The 16,600-nt window shown below is 41.1% G+C and overlaps 1 protein-coding gene across 1 annotated transcript in view; it reads right to left on the minus strand.

Annotated features, from left to right (window-relative positions):
- The window catches only part of ATP11B (ATPase, class VI, type 11B), a 47,406-nt gene that overhangs the window by 14,911 nt on the left and 15,895 nt on the right, over positions 1-16,600 (minus strand). The window contains exons 11-27 of the mRNA XM_010149028.1: positions 13,887-14,084; positions 13,450-13,608; positions 12,992-13,164; positions 12,529-12,597; positions 11,523-11,596; positions 11,335-11,438; positions 11,011-11,192; positions 9,662-9,865; positions 8,811-8,964; positions 8,287-8,389; positions 7,646-7,791; positions 6,748-6,807; positions 6,310-6,437; positions 5,366-5,504; positions 1,568-1,633; positions 1,173-1,276; positions 512-677 (exon numbers count right to left, since the gene is read on the minus strand). Of these exons, the coding sequence (XP_010147330.1) occupies positions 512-677; positions 1,173-1,276; positions 1,568-1,633; positions 5,366-5,504; positions 6,310-6,437; positions 6,748-6,807; positions 7,646-7,791; positions 8,287-8,389; positions 8,811-8,964; positions 9,662-9,865; positions 11,011-11,192; positions 11,335-11,438; positions 11,523-11,596; positions 12,529-12,597; positions 12,992-13,164; positions 13,450-13,608; positions 13,887-14,084 (2,229 nt within the window). The remainder of the gene's footprint in view (positions 1-511; positions 678-1,172; positions 1,277-1,567; positions 1,634-5,365; positions 5,505-6,309; positions 6,438-6,747; positions 6,808-7,645; positions 7,792-8,286; positions 8,390-8,810; positions 8,965-9,661; positions 9,866-11,010; positions 11,193-11,334; positions 11,439-11,522; positions 11,597-12,528; positions 12,598-12,991; positions 13,165-13,449; positions 13,609-13,886; positions 14,085-16,600) is intronic.

Genomic DNA, 16,600 nt, shown 5'->3' on the forward strand with positions numbered 1-16,600 from the left:
TACCTTTAATTACACAATCAACAATCAAATACACAGCATATATGAATAAGATTCAAAAAATACTACTTAAAACAAGTCCTGCAAAAGCAATTTTTTAAATTACTGTTTTCATTGTATTTTAAGCATCACTCAGTGCCAAATTAGGTTGAAAAGAGAGCTTCTAATACCTAGACAAAAGCGAGAGTAAGTTACCATCTTTAAAGCAGTACAAACACGCGTAACAGGATCCTCCCACAGAGATGCAAGCTGAGCTGCAAAGACTGAGCGACCCCTTCACGAATACTTCTACTCTCATTCATGTAACTTAAACAGAAACGTCATTTCCTTGTAAGGTGCCCTCATTTTTGTAATTTTCAATTCACCTTTTGAAATGAGAACACTTAGGCATTAAACATGACAGCAACCTAAGAGGGTAATTAAACGTCACAGGAAAGTGATTTGTTTACAAGCCAGATTTTAACAAAAGTTCTTGTAACTACTGACCAAGTCGGATACAAAAGCGTAACATTACCTGAGCTTTTTCGGTACTTGTGGGTTGTAGGTGTCTGTACAGCACTTTCTTCACAACATCAAGAAACAAACAAGCAACTACGATGAGGATTATGGCAAACCAAGCAGAACCACTTGACAACAGCTGAACAAATACAAAGTACATGTCCTGGGTATGTAAAAACGGCCTGAAAAGTTCAAAAGAAGTGACAAGTTACTGAAAGGAACTTCGCGAAACACAAGTAGAGCACAGGCAGTCAAGTGTATGTTATTTTACGTCAGCCTCTCGGGTTGCAGAGTTATGACTGCATGGTGTCGTGCAGCAGTCTAGCAATCTGTTGGACCTGACCTGCCAGGAAACCCCGGGGAAGGAGGGAACCCAACCTGGGAGGGAAACGTGCCGGTTTGGTTTTAAACTGCGTTGAAGGAAATCAATCCCCATCCTGTCCCCGGCCGTCAGAGGCAAGTGATTCCTGTCCTCCAGCACAGGGCAGCTTGGCAGCCTTGCTCAGATTTCTGAGGAATCACCAAAAGCGAGGGGCCACTCTAGGTTGAAAAATTTATTTTCCAACACCTGTCACAAAATTCAGAGCAACACGGTAGAACCTAACGCTTCCGTGTTTTTCATATCTTCGCCTATCATACATGCTGCAGAAAGGAGAGGGAAAAAATGGATCACTCACCAGATAATTCCCCCATAAAACAAGGAGAATATGAAATAAAACACAATGGATCCCCAAGTAACAAAATGGTTTATCCATGTCCAGAAGTGAGTTTCTAGTGCCATCTAAAACAAAGAGAACTTAAGTGAAATTCCTCTTCCCTCCCCGCCTCACAGAAACCGGTAAATACTGCTCTGAACGTACTTAGGAACTTCCAGCTCAAACACTAAATATTGCTGTAACATGCAAAAACTATCAAGAAAAATTTTAACCACCACTGAAACCAAATACAAAAATCTGGAATGCTCAAGAATCGATTACTTGTGTATGACTTGGAAAACAATTTTAAATGATTGCTCCATTAGGTATTTGTCTACACGCCCCAAACGCAGAGAGTAATTAGTATAATATCATACCTTCATCGTAACGGTTATAACCATAACGGTGAAGACCAAAGTACCAAATGTCCAGTTTCCAAACATCTAGGAAAACGGCAAGGCAAAAAATCATGGAAGGAAAAAAGTCAGTTAAAAGCATTCATGGTAAGTTAGATTCTTCTCAAGTCAGCTACACTAATGAAACGAGACTGTGGACATAAGCTCGTGACAACTAATATCATCAAAAAGCAAGAAGGATATCAGACAAACTACCAGAAAAAAACCACAGCTTATGATATAAGATCAAAGTTAACCCACAAGGCATCTTTCTTCTTGCTTTGAAACAAATCACCACAAAGGCTACATGAAATGTGAAGTAAGTCCGAAACTGTGACGTGAAATGACAGGAAAATGAAGAGATCGATTTGATCAATTAACGTCAAGCATCCAGCAGAGAGCAAATATTGGGTGGACGGTATTCATCCCTCCGAAAGTGCAGACCCCTTTGGGCTTTGAACATTTCCAGATCAGTTTCAACATGCAGCATCCCTTCAAATTCACTTTTTACCCCAAGCACAATTTTACAATTCAAAAATAATGGTGCCATTGTATTTTTCTAAGGAAAAGACACTTTGTTTCCAGGCTAATGAACGCAAAATTGAGCTTCAATCCTAAACCGCTATTACCTGTCGCTTTTGTGTTCTCTTGCCCACATCATCAAAACTCTGAACAAGTTCTACAACAACAAAATCTCAGCTCCGACAACCAAGCAGGGATGCTGGGTTTGTCATCTACCTACACACATGCTGCTGGGACACACGCTGCCGTTTGACGACAGGTCCAACTGCTCTGCTCCTGTGAGCAGTCCGGGCACCCGCACCGCAGACGTTGCCGTTTCAAGCTACTTCTGCACCGACACACTCAACAACGACCCAACACTCAGCTCCGTCTTTACCGGCAGCAAACTAAGCAAAGCAAGGAGAAAGGTACCGCATGCAGACAGGCAATCGAAACTCATCCTGGAGTTGATTTGTTAGTACAGCACAGAGGCACGACACTGGGATTCGCACAGTTGTAGTCCTTGTTACAGAGCTCTGACCGAAACAGCCTAAAATCCCCACAGCCTGATGACAGAGCTCACAACCGCTTTTCCTGTCTTCACACAAGGTACAACATCGAGGCAGCCATGAGTCTGGAAAGTGACAATTTCAAAGATCTTTGTTGTAACACGTCTCCTGAAGCCTGCTATTGACTTTTCACACCGACAGCGATGTTTAACAAGCAACGTGCTTGCTGTTAACGGCTGCAGTAATAATTGTGAGGCAAAACTAGATGGTTGCTGGAGCGCCCTGTGAAAGAAAGTGTCTTTGCTAGCACCGCCCTCAACGGGCAGGGTTAGAATGCAAAACGTGAACAGGTTCTTGCCACCGTTTTATTTTTGAACACATTTACACTGTGGATGCTGCATCCTTCAATCCTGTGACTTCACAGATACAGTATTTTGTATCTCCTCCTCTTCTGAACTCTTACCATTTGCCTGTTAGGTTTCAATATCTGACGACATGCACAGCATGAAAAAGGGGGGAGAAAAAAAGAACTAAAAGATCAAGTTGTTGCACAGTGTCTTCAGGTAAGCCTAACAAACCACCAGCATTAACACAGTGTTTACAGGCTCCTCTCTTCTGCTTTGCTGACTCCCGAGAACTCCAAATGACGGAGCGAGGCCTCGCAGCAACACTACCCCGTGCCATACGCTCGCACAAAGCCGTCACTTCACGGAGTTACAAGGAAGCACTTCTGCCGGGCACCTCCTGCCCTCAACTCTGGCTTTTTCAGGCACACATTAGGTTTGCAATATACTTGATGCAGCACAGATATTTTACTGTGACACGTAGAACTATCAGTTCGATGAACCATCTTCCAGCAAACAGAGAAGAGAAATTCTACCTGCAGTTACTCTCTATGAGTTTTTTTTTTTTTTGGTCACATCACAAAAAACGTGAGAAGTCAAAGGGCATCTGAAAGCTTCATTTCATAGAATTATAGAATAGTTTGGGTTGGAAGGGACCTTAAAGACCATCCAGTTCCAACCCCCCTGCCATGGGCAGGGACACCTTGCACTAGACCAGGTTGCTCAAAGCCTCATCCAGCCTGGCCTTGGACACTTCCAGGGATGGGGCATCCACAGCTTCTCTGGGCAACCTGTCCCAGTGCCTCACTACCCTCACTGGGAAGAACTTCTTCCTGATGTCTAATCTCAACCTCCCCACAGGAGCACACATTTCCAGTGTGCTCATTCACTAAGTATATTTTAAAAAAATCTTTAATTTATACAAGAAATCATTAGAAGAACCTTCTCCATAAAATCTACATTAAACACACTGGTCTAGGTTTATAGGACATAACCTGTTCCCCAAAATAAAGATCTGTTACTAAATACAGTCAAAAAAGGTGCGTTCCTGCCTCGTGGGCATTTACTAGGCAATTGTGAAGTGAGATGCTTTGACAATTAAGACAGAAACATACTGATTCTTACTGTAAAATTACTTCATTAGGAAAGTACTGAAGGTCCTTCATAGAATCATAGAATGGTTTGGGTTGGAAGGGACCTTAAAGATCATCTAGTTCCAACCCCCAAACCTTTACCAATTCACAAGAACTTCAGTCTCACAGCTCGTAACTAGTGACAGGGGACACACCCCCCTGAGCTGTGAGAGACATTTTAGTCTAAAGCACAACTATTTCAGTGTTCTCAAGCACCTCACGATGAAACAGGTACTCCAGCTACCTGCACCGTTCCCCCTTTATCGCTCCTTTCTCTGCGGGGACGACAACCAGCAGTTCGCATCCGCTCTGCTTTTAGGCACTCAAGCTAATCCTGGCCACTGTCTGCACATCATTATATGGAAATTCTTCTTTATGGTTAAAACTCCCGTGCTCACACCCCCTCCCTATCAGCAGGTGACCACTGTTTTCATACCTTGTGCCTTAACTCTGAACTCTACCCAGCACTACACCAGACTCGGCAAGCGCTTCGTGTCAGTAGTAAGAATGAGAGAAGCAAATGCATTAGTGTGTCACTCTCCGTCACCCTTTTATGAAAGAAAAATCAAAACCTAATTGTTCTAAGTGGGGTTAACCACCTCAGAACCGGGGAAAATGATGAAGCAGACTTGTAACGGTTTCATCTAAGCTTTAGAGTTTTTTTATATGATTTTTCTTGTTAAAGTTAACATCTTCAAAACATTAAGGATGAAATTAGTATTTGATAATTTCACTGAGTTATTGTCTTAAAAACATTTATTAAAGTATAATTTAAAAGCAGCTTGCAGCACTTAAAGCTTCTCCTGAAAATGTATTATTTTAATTACTGAGAATTTTTAAAAATTAAGACTTTTGGCATCCTTCAGCTTTAGGCCTAGTTTTCTAACGGATGCTAAAGAGAAGCCATTGTTTGACACTGCAATTAAGACCAACAAAAATGAGTCATTTTGAATGAATAAATATAAATTCTCATTTGCTGAAGTTATGGCATATGAATCTGACAAAACAGTATACAAAATAAAACAAAGTCTGAGACAACTATAACACATTCAGCATCTTGAGAGACAGGTTCTTCATAGATGGACACTTTCTGACATGTCTTACGGTTTCCACACTAACAAATGTTACTCTTGAGAGCACACACAAATACTGACAAAGCAGCTTTGTAATTATGTAGTTTACAAAATAAATATCTTAGATGTTTCTGATAGAAGAGGATTTAAAAAAAAACAACATCCAACATTAAGATATACAACCAAAAACGGTGGTAGAATAATTCTTGTGATATTGTACCTGGCCATTTCCCAGCAGCGAAGTGTCTTCTCCCATTAGAAGATATGAACCGTAAAAGAAAACAAATGCATGAAAGAAGCCCAAGATGGTCCAGTAAAGAAACGGTTTAAACCCCAGATGGGCATTTTTACTGATGTCTCTGCGGAAATAAAACAGATTTTGGATTTCAGATTGTCTTTGTATAACCCATCAGCTATTCACATCGCATGACTGCTGCTGCTTTGAATAAATGTAACTTTCCACTGCACCAAGATACATTCAACGAATGCTGCAGATGAAAACCCATAAATCACGGGCAGAAAAGGAACTCTGAGGTCTCACGATTTGCTCGGCCTTACACAGGGATCACCAATGGCAAGGGTCTCTAACAGGTCAAATTCCCTGGAGGTGGAATTGCAAGAGGAAGTAGTAGTCAGATCTCCTAATACCTTGCCCTTTGTTCTGCTTTAAAAGGCCTTTAGGAAAAGAGAAACATCTAAACCACATCTCTTGTTCCCAAAAACATATTTTTTCTCTAAAAGCAGTATGCAGTGCAGTGCGCAACCACTGGGAGGACACCTAACTCTACAGGAAATCACCTCCCTTCTTAGCAAAGCATTTTCCCGGCGATTCTCCTAACTGCAGTCTCCTAGTTTGCCATCTGCACGTCTGAGTGATTTTTCACCTCCCACACGTAATAGAGGAGAAGGGCTGCCAATCACCTAAACTGACCAAGTGCTCAACTCTTAGCGTGACTGACCCAAAAAGACACTTCTCTTAATACTCACGCTAATTAACTTTTAGGACAAAAAACTATGTAGCTGCAGTTCTTCCTCCCTCAAGATAGTTACTAAAATGGCATAAATAACAGATGCAAATACTGCAGGAAAAGTTCAGACTTCTGCAGGTGCCAGTGCTGTTCTAAATGATGTGCTACGGTGAGAATATACCAGAGATATACGTACCGATAGAGCACAGGTTTACTCTGTAGTACATGCGGATGCACGTGCTGTTCAAAAAGACTGTAGATGAGGACAGGCAAGGAAGTGAAACAAATATTGTACAAAGTCAGGTATACACTGTCATAGAGCGTCTGAAAATGGAAACAAAAGTTATTTTGAGACTTGCAAAGAAAAAGGTTGTTGTTTGTACTTATTAAAATTTATTAGCGTACCAAAAAATCATTAGCAGCAAAAAATCATTCATTAAGTGGATTTACTAGTCAGAAAAAAGCTATACTCTCATGACCACCTAGTAACATCAAACTAGCAAATAGAGAAAACGAAGCTGGATATTAAGTGTAAGATCTGTACTGCTCCTGTATAGTTCTTCCTCATTTTTCTAGTTATTTATCCTGACTGCTTCATACACATTTACCGAGACGTAAGGCAGCTGATACTTACTTGTTGTGAAAACAAACAGAAGAACTGATATAAAAATTGTGGTGTAATAAAGCACACATTCTGGGGGGAAAAAAAAAAAAAAAGAAGTGAAGGAAATGGTTAATCCTCAGTATCTGCCTGAAAACCCTAAAAGAAATTTTAACTCTTACACGCTGGTAAAAACAGACAGGGAGAGCATAAAGCATTTCAGCATTTTACTTGGCAAACTGAAGCAACAGTCTTTGCTTGAGAGCATATTTTGTTTGTCCTTTGGGACAACAAACTTAATCGTCTGGGCTTGATGGACACATCTCATTATAGGAGTGCAAGGAGTATGAAAGGAAGAAAAATAAAGCTGTTTTCCCCTCAAGTCTCTTTTTAAGACTTCCATTGAAAACAGCTCCCGCGTTTCATTCAGGAAAGGCTGTGCTCTGCTTGCGCCAGCCTTCCACGCGGGAGAGGAGAAAACAGAAATCAAAACCTAACCCACACCTTGCAATGAAAGCCAGGCATAGAAGAGCAAACTGGCTTGGTGGCCAACACTACAACCCCAGGTAGGTTTCACGTAAGAAATGACTTTCTGCGCTCCTTCATCCTTTTAAGTAAGACGACCAATGAATTTGGTTAACATTAATCAACAAAAAAGGCTGTACTTTTAGATCTTGCTAAAGATAGCGATACTGCTTTCAGAGTGCAAACATGTCTGCCTCTCAGCCTAGGCAAACACTGGTATTTAAACCCCCTTTCTAGCTGGAAGTACTAAACAATTTGACAGCAAAACTACTGCATTTGGTTGTAAAATATAAAAAGAAGCCCCGAAAATATGTTCGAACAGAGAGATTTAACCCGTTTCCAACAAAAACCTTAGATCTGAAATAAAATTCTTGCTGGGAGAAAGTTACACACTTTTAAGACTTACCTTATAAAAAAAGTACTGTACAAGGGTTGCTATTCTAATATAGTAAAAGTGCCCATGAACAAAAAGCAACTTGGAGAGGAATTTAAACCGTGCTATTGCATAGTCACTGTTTCGTACAGCTTGTCTTCCTTCTTTGCCCATGATTCCTGTAACGGTTGGGAAACAAAACAGAGGACAGGTTAAACATCCTAAAAATTAAAGTTTAAAAAAACCCAAACCAACCACATAGGTTTGAAGTTCTGTTTTCCTGCACTTCAACATTATACAGGCTTCAGCAACTTTCAGTTCCAAAATAAGGAACTTACAACCTGACGATGGCTGAAGTTGAGACATCCATTCCCAAAATCTGAAGCAGAGTACTTCTGAGATTCCAGTTACCCAGAATCTTTGGTGTTCTTAAGGCAGCATTAAGCAGGACCTCTGATTATTAGTAAACTGCACTAAAAGCTGAGACTGCTGAAATCAAACAGCCTTACATTTTAAATTTCACCAAAACTGCTACAACAGATGACTAACACCCTGTTATTCATAGGAGCCAAAACATTAGAGGTTTATCTGGTTTTAAATATTGTTCATCATCTAATCCTTTACTGAAATTTGCATCTTATTTGCCTTTCTCTCTTCTGACAAAAGACAGTTACCTATGCCAACATGTGCTTCTTGTATCATGCTCACATCGTTAGCACCATCACCAATCGCTAATGTTATAGGTTTCTCTGGAGACGTTTTTAACAGTCGCACTACCTGGAAAACAAATGGGCAGCAGTTTTTCAGATTAGACAGTCTACCTCCAGACCATGCCACTAATTCCCAAGTGTCTTAGCTAGTTAACTACCTGCAAATATAATTAATATGTTTTATTAACACGCAGGCCTGCGTAAAACACATCTTTGGCACATGCCATTCAAATTCACTGCTCCTTCAGAGAAGCTGCTTGCTCCAGGGCACAAGCCTTAGTTAAATATTACGCCTGCATCCACCTGCAGATCTTCTCAGACGCATCTAGAAACTTCTGAGCAAGCTACTCCAGATCGACCGAGTTGAACAAGGACTCCAAAGCCACACAACGTGTCAGGCAAACAGACAAAGCAGTTCCAGGAATCCTTGCCGCCTCAGTGCACGACAGAAATACCTACAAGACAGACCTGATGACGTTCTCGCTTACCTTCGCTTTCTGAAGGGGTGCCATGCGACAGCACAGCACGGCAGAACAGTTCTTGCAAACCTCCATGAACAGTTTTTCATGTTCCCTGAGTGCAAGAGAGAGGCTGGTCCCATCCACCACCAGTCCATGCTGGATAACGTGGTCTTCCTTTATTCTGTTCAGACACAAAGATGTTGGCTTTGTGTCGGTGTGATGGAAAAGCTAACTTTGTTATGAACTACGTGCTCGCCCACACAACAAAGACGTCAGTCTGTTAGAGAGGCTCCTTCTTGAGGCCTGTTATTATACTAACAAATTGCCTTTTTAAAAAGGCAGCTTCAGGTGTTTGACATGCATGTCTAAGAAATTGTCATAAAACTTGAAAATAAAAGAAAACCAAGCTAAGATCATCACTGAGACAACGATTCCTCGAGTCCAGAGGAGGCCATGAAGATGCTCCAAGGGCTGGAGCCCCTCTGCCATGGGGACAGGCTGAGAGAGTTGGGCTTGTTCAGCCTGGAGAAGAGAAGGCTCCGGGGAGACCTTATAGCACCTTCCAGTACCTGAAGGGGCTACAAGGAAGCTGTGGGGGACTTTTTACAAGGGCCTGTTGTGACAGAACAAGGGGTAACGGGTTTAAATTGAAAGTGGGGAGGTTTAGAGTAGATGGGAGGCACTGGAACAGGTTGCCCAGAGAAGCTGTGGATGCCCCATCCCTGGAAGTGTTCAAGGCCAGGCTGGATGAGGCTTGGAGCAACCTGGTCTAGTGGAAGGTGTCCCTGCCCGTGGCAGGGGGGTGGGAACTGGATGGTCTTTAAGGTCCCTTCTAACCCAAACCATTTGGTGATTCTATGACATCTCAAATATATTACCTCTTGGCTAGCTGCCTCAGCTGCTCTGCGCACGTGCTGTCTGACTTGTGCTGCACGAGCTCAAGGATGTTCATGGTTCTGTGAAAGTGCCCACATGACAAACTGACGCTAACAGCCGTTTCGTGCTTATCTCCGGTGAGTACCCACACTTTGATACCAGCCAACCTGAGCGCTTCTATGGTTTCTTGGACTTTCTCCTGCAGTCTGGAAACAAGAAAAATCTTAAATAACCAAACACCTTACAAAAGAAAAAAAAAAGAGCTCACACTGTAACTCCATGTTACTCCTGTAACCCCACTGTCACAATGTTTTAAGACTGCATTTGCAACATTACCTATACTTTCAGAGAATCGCAGCCTGGCAGGTGACATTCTGTTACCAGCAATAAAACAAAGGCCTCAATGAAACAAAAACTCAACATCAAACCTGTCCAGTGATGCAAAATTTGTAATAAGCATACCTTAAATTTCAATCAGGCTCCATTGCTGCGCGTGAGATGCTTTAAAACAGTCCACAGCAATTACTTTCTACTGCAGTGCATAAAAAGCTGCTGCGTGCTCCGTCTGCTCGCTCCAGCCTGACTTACAGAGCAGCAGAACGCCTTGTGAAGTAGCTACGTATAGAAGTTTCCCCAAGGAATTAGCCATTACCCTAAATATTTACTGCAATTATTCTGTTTCACAATACATTAAATCTCTCCTGATGAAGCACGCGGTATGTCATCATTCAGAGGGCTGGAGCCCCTCTGCCGTGGGGACAGGCTGAGAGAGTTGGGCTTGTTCAGCCTGGAGAAGAGAAGGCTCCGGGGAGACCTTATAGCCCCTTCCGGTACCTGAAGGGGCTACAAGGAAGCTGGGGGGGACTTTTTACAAGGGCCTGTAGTGACAGGACAAGGGGTAACGGGGTTACATTGAAAGTGGGGAGATTTAGTTTGGGTATCAGGAAGAAGTTCTTCCCGGAGAGGGTGGGGAGGCACTGGGACAGGTTACCCAGAGAAGCTGTGGATGCCCCATCCCTGGAAGTGTCCAAGGCCAGGCTGGATGAGGCTTGGAGCAACCTGGTCTAGTGCAAGGTGTCCCTGCCCATGGCAGGGGGGTTGGAACTAGATGGTCTTTAAGGTCCCTTCCAACCCAAACCATTCTACGATCCTCTATGATTACTAAGCCAGTCTCAGTGTGTAACATCTGCTTTGAGTACTCCTCAATCCAGAGTGGTGAACATACTAAACAAGAACAGCACAGAACTACTGGTGGTGGCAGGAGAGTTTTTCACGATACACATCACATTCAATTATAAATCCTAAACTCGCTATGTTTTTGGCTGTAGTTCACAGAAACTCCATTGCATACTTGTCTTCTACTCCTGTAGCCCCAAGTAATTCCAGATCCCTTTCTATGAAGTTGAATACATCTGCTAATCTTTCTTCCCGTTGTTGTAAGGCAGTCCTGGCCTCATGAAGGCGTTTGCCAATTTCTTGATACTCCTCAGGTGTGAATCTTCTGTAGGCTACGCACAAAGTTCTTAGTCCTTTCTGTGAGAAAATAAAAGACTACATTCAGAGCAGACGAGATTCTGATCTAACAAGGTGTCACCTGCAATTTCTTGATGTCGAGTCACAGAATTTGTACTGGAATCATTTTCTCCTGACCAGCTAGGTAAACATACACACTTACCAAAGCAAATTCATCCACATGTATCCTTGTTTTGTCTATTTCTCCACTCTTACTACGGGGAAGAATGGAAGATTCTGCTCCCTTTGTGAATAAAAGCTTTTCCCCTGAAGTGTAAAATAAAACCGAAATTAAGAATGCACACTACTGAGGAAGTTCACCAGCAGCTTTTGCAACTTCCGATCGCTCACCTGACGGACTCTCCACAATGACACTCATCCGTCTGCGATTTGGATCGAACTCCAAAACATGAAGCAATTTATACCTGTATTTTGTGTTTAATAGAAGATGGAAGGGGAAGAAAACATTTTTAGAAACAAACTTACAAAGACAATTACTTATAAATATACACTTACCCTACAGAGCTTTCCCCAGTGCCATTTCCATAAGGAAACTCTAGAGGAAACGCTACCACTGTTGAGCAATCATCACTGTTACCGCTGTTCGTGCAACTGATTGCTTTTTATCACCTTATATACATTTAATTCCATTCTATAAGAATAACAGGTTCTACTACCAATAGTCTCTGAACACTAGCTTGACAGCTGGAGATGACCACCAGCTCCTACCCATTCCTTTATCCTTTTATGATTACTTCAGGTGTAACTTGGAAAACAACATTTTATTTCTAATACTTGTAAATAATCTAGACAAACAAAAAAGAGTGTATGGCCCCTGATAACTGGACTATTTTTTATCTTACCAATAGCTTATTAAATTCACTTTAGACAGTGAAGTTTGAAGTACTGCCAACTAACTGACACAGATCAAATGGATAAAAAGTGTTATGACATACCGCAGATCGACGGTTATCAATAACATTTCTACTCATTTTGGGAAAGTTTAAAATACGTAATTAGAATATGCATACACGAGTGATTGTGGGAACTTGCAGAGCTTAAAGCACAGTCTGTAAGACTTGAATAAGCAATACCATTTTCTAGCTCTACTACAGTCTCAATGTCTGAGGGATGGGCAAAGGTACAAACTGTTATAATACACACAGTAACACAAAATTCTTGCATCTGTTGCAATTGGTAAGCAGTAAGATGCAAGCTATCTTGAAGATCAAGGGAGAAACATTTCAAAAAAGCACACTCTGGAAAGGCAAGGTTTTCTTATGAAGAGACGATTAAGAGAACGTCGTATTGAACATCACTACCCTTCTGTCAAGAGACAAGAAATAAAAATGAATACCTTTCTGGTTTTCCGAGACTTTTTACTTCCATACTGTCCCCACTGGTTCCAGTAAATACTACTCCAACCCTAAACGGAAAAGGAAATACACATTTGATCATCACTTCACACATAATGCCTATTGATTGTGGGGGGCAAGAGAAAGAAAAGAGAGAGATAATACCTCATTACTGCTCTTAATTTCTAGAGAAAATGAAGAATCCCCACTTTCTACAGTATTTTAATAGCAACCTACTCCGTCTATAATAATTTCTCAAGGATTCCCATAAATATTTTAAATCATCACTTTATAATATGCCTAGGTTTTTGTGCGCTTTATTTTTCTGTGGTTTCCTAGTAAACTGACAGTGCCAGGCCCTGGGCTTTGCAGTCTTTCTGAGCAATTTTTAAGGTTCCTTTTACCACAGACCGCCTGTCCTAGTCAGCAATTTCTACATGAGAGAGTTTTGGCAGTACAACTCACCGGCTTGCAGCTTCAACTAAAGCTTTCTCATCCGGTGAAGAGGCATAGTATTCCAATGGGGATTCTATTCCATTGGCATGCCAGGGACCATCAGCACCATCTGTCTGATCTGCATTGATCTGCACTGTATGACAAAGACAAACTGCTTTCAAGAAGAGTTCTTCCTCTTTCATCTATAAGAAAGGAAAGACTTTATTTGTAACATTTAGATAATCAACACAGTTTTGGACATACTTAATAAAAAATTACATGTTTTTACTTAAAAATCTGTATTCCATGTTAAATAATCACATCTCAATATGTTTAATAAATATTATTTGTTCAGTAACACTTAGTAGCCTCAAACCATTCAGAAATTCTGATTTTTTAAAAAAAAATGCTAGTGCTAGAAGATTATTTCTCTGAAATAAAACACTACCTAGGATGCTTAACAAGGGGGGGTGGAGGGAAAGTCTTACCAAACTATGCCTATTTCCATCTGGAGAATCTTCAGAAAATCCCTCTGGAGTTAGTTTACCATTGACCTCTTGGTACTTTATGCCATTAATGGAGCACTCCCGAAACTGCATCTCATTTTCAGTTAATGTACCCGTTTTGTCTGTAAATATGTACTCTACCTTTTGTAAAATAAAACAAAACCAGACTTGGAGTTGTATGCATTTGTTAGAATTAAAAAAAAAAATTAAATCTCAAGTCACATTCTTCACTACACACGTTTTTTTCACCATGTAACAATTCTAATTTCTGCCATCAGATATTTATACTTCAATCTTCAAATTAATCAGAAATCAAAGCACAGCCAATATGAAGTCTGTATTAATGAATTTTAACATTAAAGAAAGAAGAAGAAAATAGAAGGTAAAAAAAAAGAAAGAGCATGTATTTTTTACTCTACCTGTCCCAGTTCCTCATTGAGGTCTGATGTATTTACTTGTGCTCTCTGGTTTGTTTCTTCGTGATAGAGGTCAAGATCCCATCCAATAAAAAAAGATCCAAGAAATTTTTGCATCTCAACAGTCACATAAAGTGAAATAGGTATGATAAAATTGTAGAGTACCAGAAAAGCAAGGAAATCTGAAATAAATCTCAGAATCTACAAGAGAAAAAGAGAACATGTAAAGATTACTGCAGCGATCAGGCGAAATACGGTTACATTTCAGTGTGTACGAGACAAGACAGACTGACAGAGCCGGAGGAGAGCGAGTCCCACGGACATGAGAGACAGCACGCACAGTGCCGACGCTGGCGTTTCCAGGTGGCATCTTCACGCTGACGCAAAAAAGTCTGCCTTAAGCTATGACTGGACGTTTCAACTCTCGAGTTCATTCATCTTTGTCCTTTCTACTGAATTTGTCAGGACTGCCAATGAATGTCGAGGTGATTCTGTTTTCAAACAGGTCTCTCCACGGAGCTGGGTCTGAAAAAACCCTAACCTGCTCCCTGTTGCATCAAGCAGCAACACTTGTAGGTTTTTCTAAGGAACCATACATGGTTAAGGCAAACAGCTGATATTCCAGGTTGTCAGAGGAATCAAGTATTCTGTGCTGGTTTAGGACAGTGGAGTGGTAGGAGGGTCCCTTGTCTGTCGGTATTCCCCTGTGACGTGGGTGATCCAGACTATGTGACAGGAAAGAGACGACGTGGAATTTAATGGCACAGATGTCTCTTCAAATCACTGTGCTCAACACATACATTTCAGGTAAACAGCTATGTAATAGGATAGAAATTTCTCTTTATTAGGTATAACAAACTCTGAAATGCAACACTACAGTCTCTCTGGAGCCTTTGTCACTTGCACAACAAAATTCAGTGTCTAAACTGTACTCCTGGAAGACTCTTACTGACACAAAGAACACTGAGCCAGGGAGATTAGAGATGAGAAAAACTGGGACATCTCTTTCGCTCCTACCAGATACTGGTGTAGGAGAATATTTTGAAGAAAGGGAGTATAAAAGCAGTCAACAGTTTGAAAAGCTAAATAGTGTCTGTTCTTCCTAATTAGGGAGTGTTGCCATAATTACTTAGTAAAAGTCAGTGCCGATGATTAAGGTGTCTTCCAAAAACTCAGGAAGTTCTGTGCTTTTAGAGATCTTCCAAATGAAACCAGAGAAAATAAAGACTGGGAGCAGTAATTCATGAAGAGAAAATACACTGAGAAGAAGTGACCGTTACTAAGGTTAGCAAGTTTCTTCAAGCACTGCCTATTAAACAACAACCTGCACAACACAGGACGGGTGAGCAGAGAAAGGATTCCAAGTAAGGGAGTCAGCATATTGAGAAATGCAAAGCAGCTTGTGGAAGTAAACAAGGGAGAGAGAAAAGCAGAGACATGATAGGAGGAGAGTGACATTGCAGAAACACAGATGGCTCTGTAGGCTCCTGAACGCAAAGGTAAAGGAATGGAAAGACTGTGTAAATACTTACCCGATTCTATTTGGAACGGAAAAGGTTCCACAGGCTAGTCGAACTTACACAGCAACCGATTCAAATTAAGAGCAGCCAAGAATTTACTTGACTGATAACTTCCAACAGTTGGAAGTGCATTAAATGGGTGCAGGTCCTAGCCATGCAAGTCACTAAAAACTTTGAAAACTTCTAAATTCATTCAGTACTTTTCAACAGCGACACTTCAGACACTTCAAGAATACACTGAAAACTTTTCCTAACTGTACTGATAACCTGAATTAATAATTTTAAATAAAACACAGCATTGAGATAAAGACATTTTTCCAGTTAAACCACTTCCTATGACAAGCATCTAAGAAAGTTGCAGGTTCCACTGAAACGCCACGAAGCTCTTAACTCTCCTTGAATCAAAGGCATTCTCAAATTACTTTTTTCCTTCCTGAACCACTATGTACTAACCGTAAGTTTCACTCTACTTGCGAAGCAGAGCAGAACTCTCCTGACTTGGGATTTGGACCTTTCCTGCACACTTAACACCTAGTGAGCTCATTCAACTCTCAACTCTCTGGGAGATGGGGAGGGGTGTGTGCGTGGGTGCATTAAAACATCCGACACCACAAGACATGCGGAAACTGGATTTTCAATTCTTCTGTGCTTTGAAAATCCCCTCTACTTCCTGGAATCACCTCCAGCCAGCTCCTGTACTGCTTTGGAAGAAGGTAGACTCATACAGAAATCAAAAATTAAACAGAACAGAGAAATTTATAGAATGATTAAAAAAAAGGAGACCTCTCAGAAATGCAGACTTCAAGAACACTTCAAAGTATCCCTCCAATCTCTACAGTCAAGTGAGAAGTCAAGCAGGAGCTTGAGCAAAATTACAGCCTTCCAGAAGCGTCTGAACAATCTCAACATCACAGAATGTCCAAAATGCCCAAACTGTGAAATCACTGCAATAGAATGTGCACAAGAACATCCACCATCCTCCTCTTTTCATTTCAGGAATGATAAAAGACACCCTAAAGAACTGTAACTCTAATAAGAACATCAGAAATGTGTACTAACCAACTCCAAAATTTTCAGAAAGCTTGGTCTTTTCACAGAGGAAGAAAAAGTCTAATGGGTAACAGAGGTAAGGCATTTCTACACAAGGGTGAGGCTACATAGGACTCACTCTCAAAAATACCAAGACAACAGCACACA

The sequence above is a fragment of the Eurypyga helias genome, unplaced genomic scaffold, assembly GCF_000690775.1.
Source record: "Eurypyga helias isolate BGI_N326 unplaced genomic scaffold, ASM69077v1 scaffold26023, whole genome shotgun sequence".
Classification (NCBI taxonomy): domain Eukaryota; kingdom Metazoa; phylum Chordata; class Aves; order Eurypygiformes; family Eurypygidae; genus Eurypyga; species Eurypyga helias.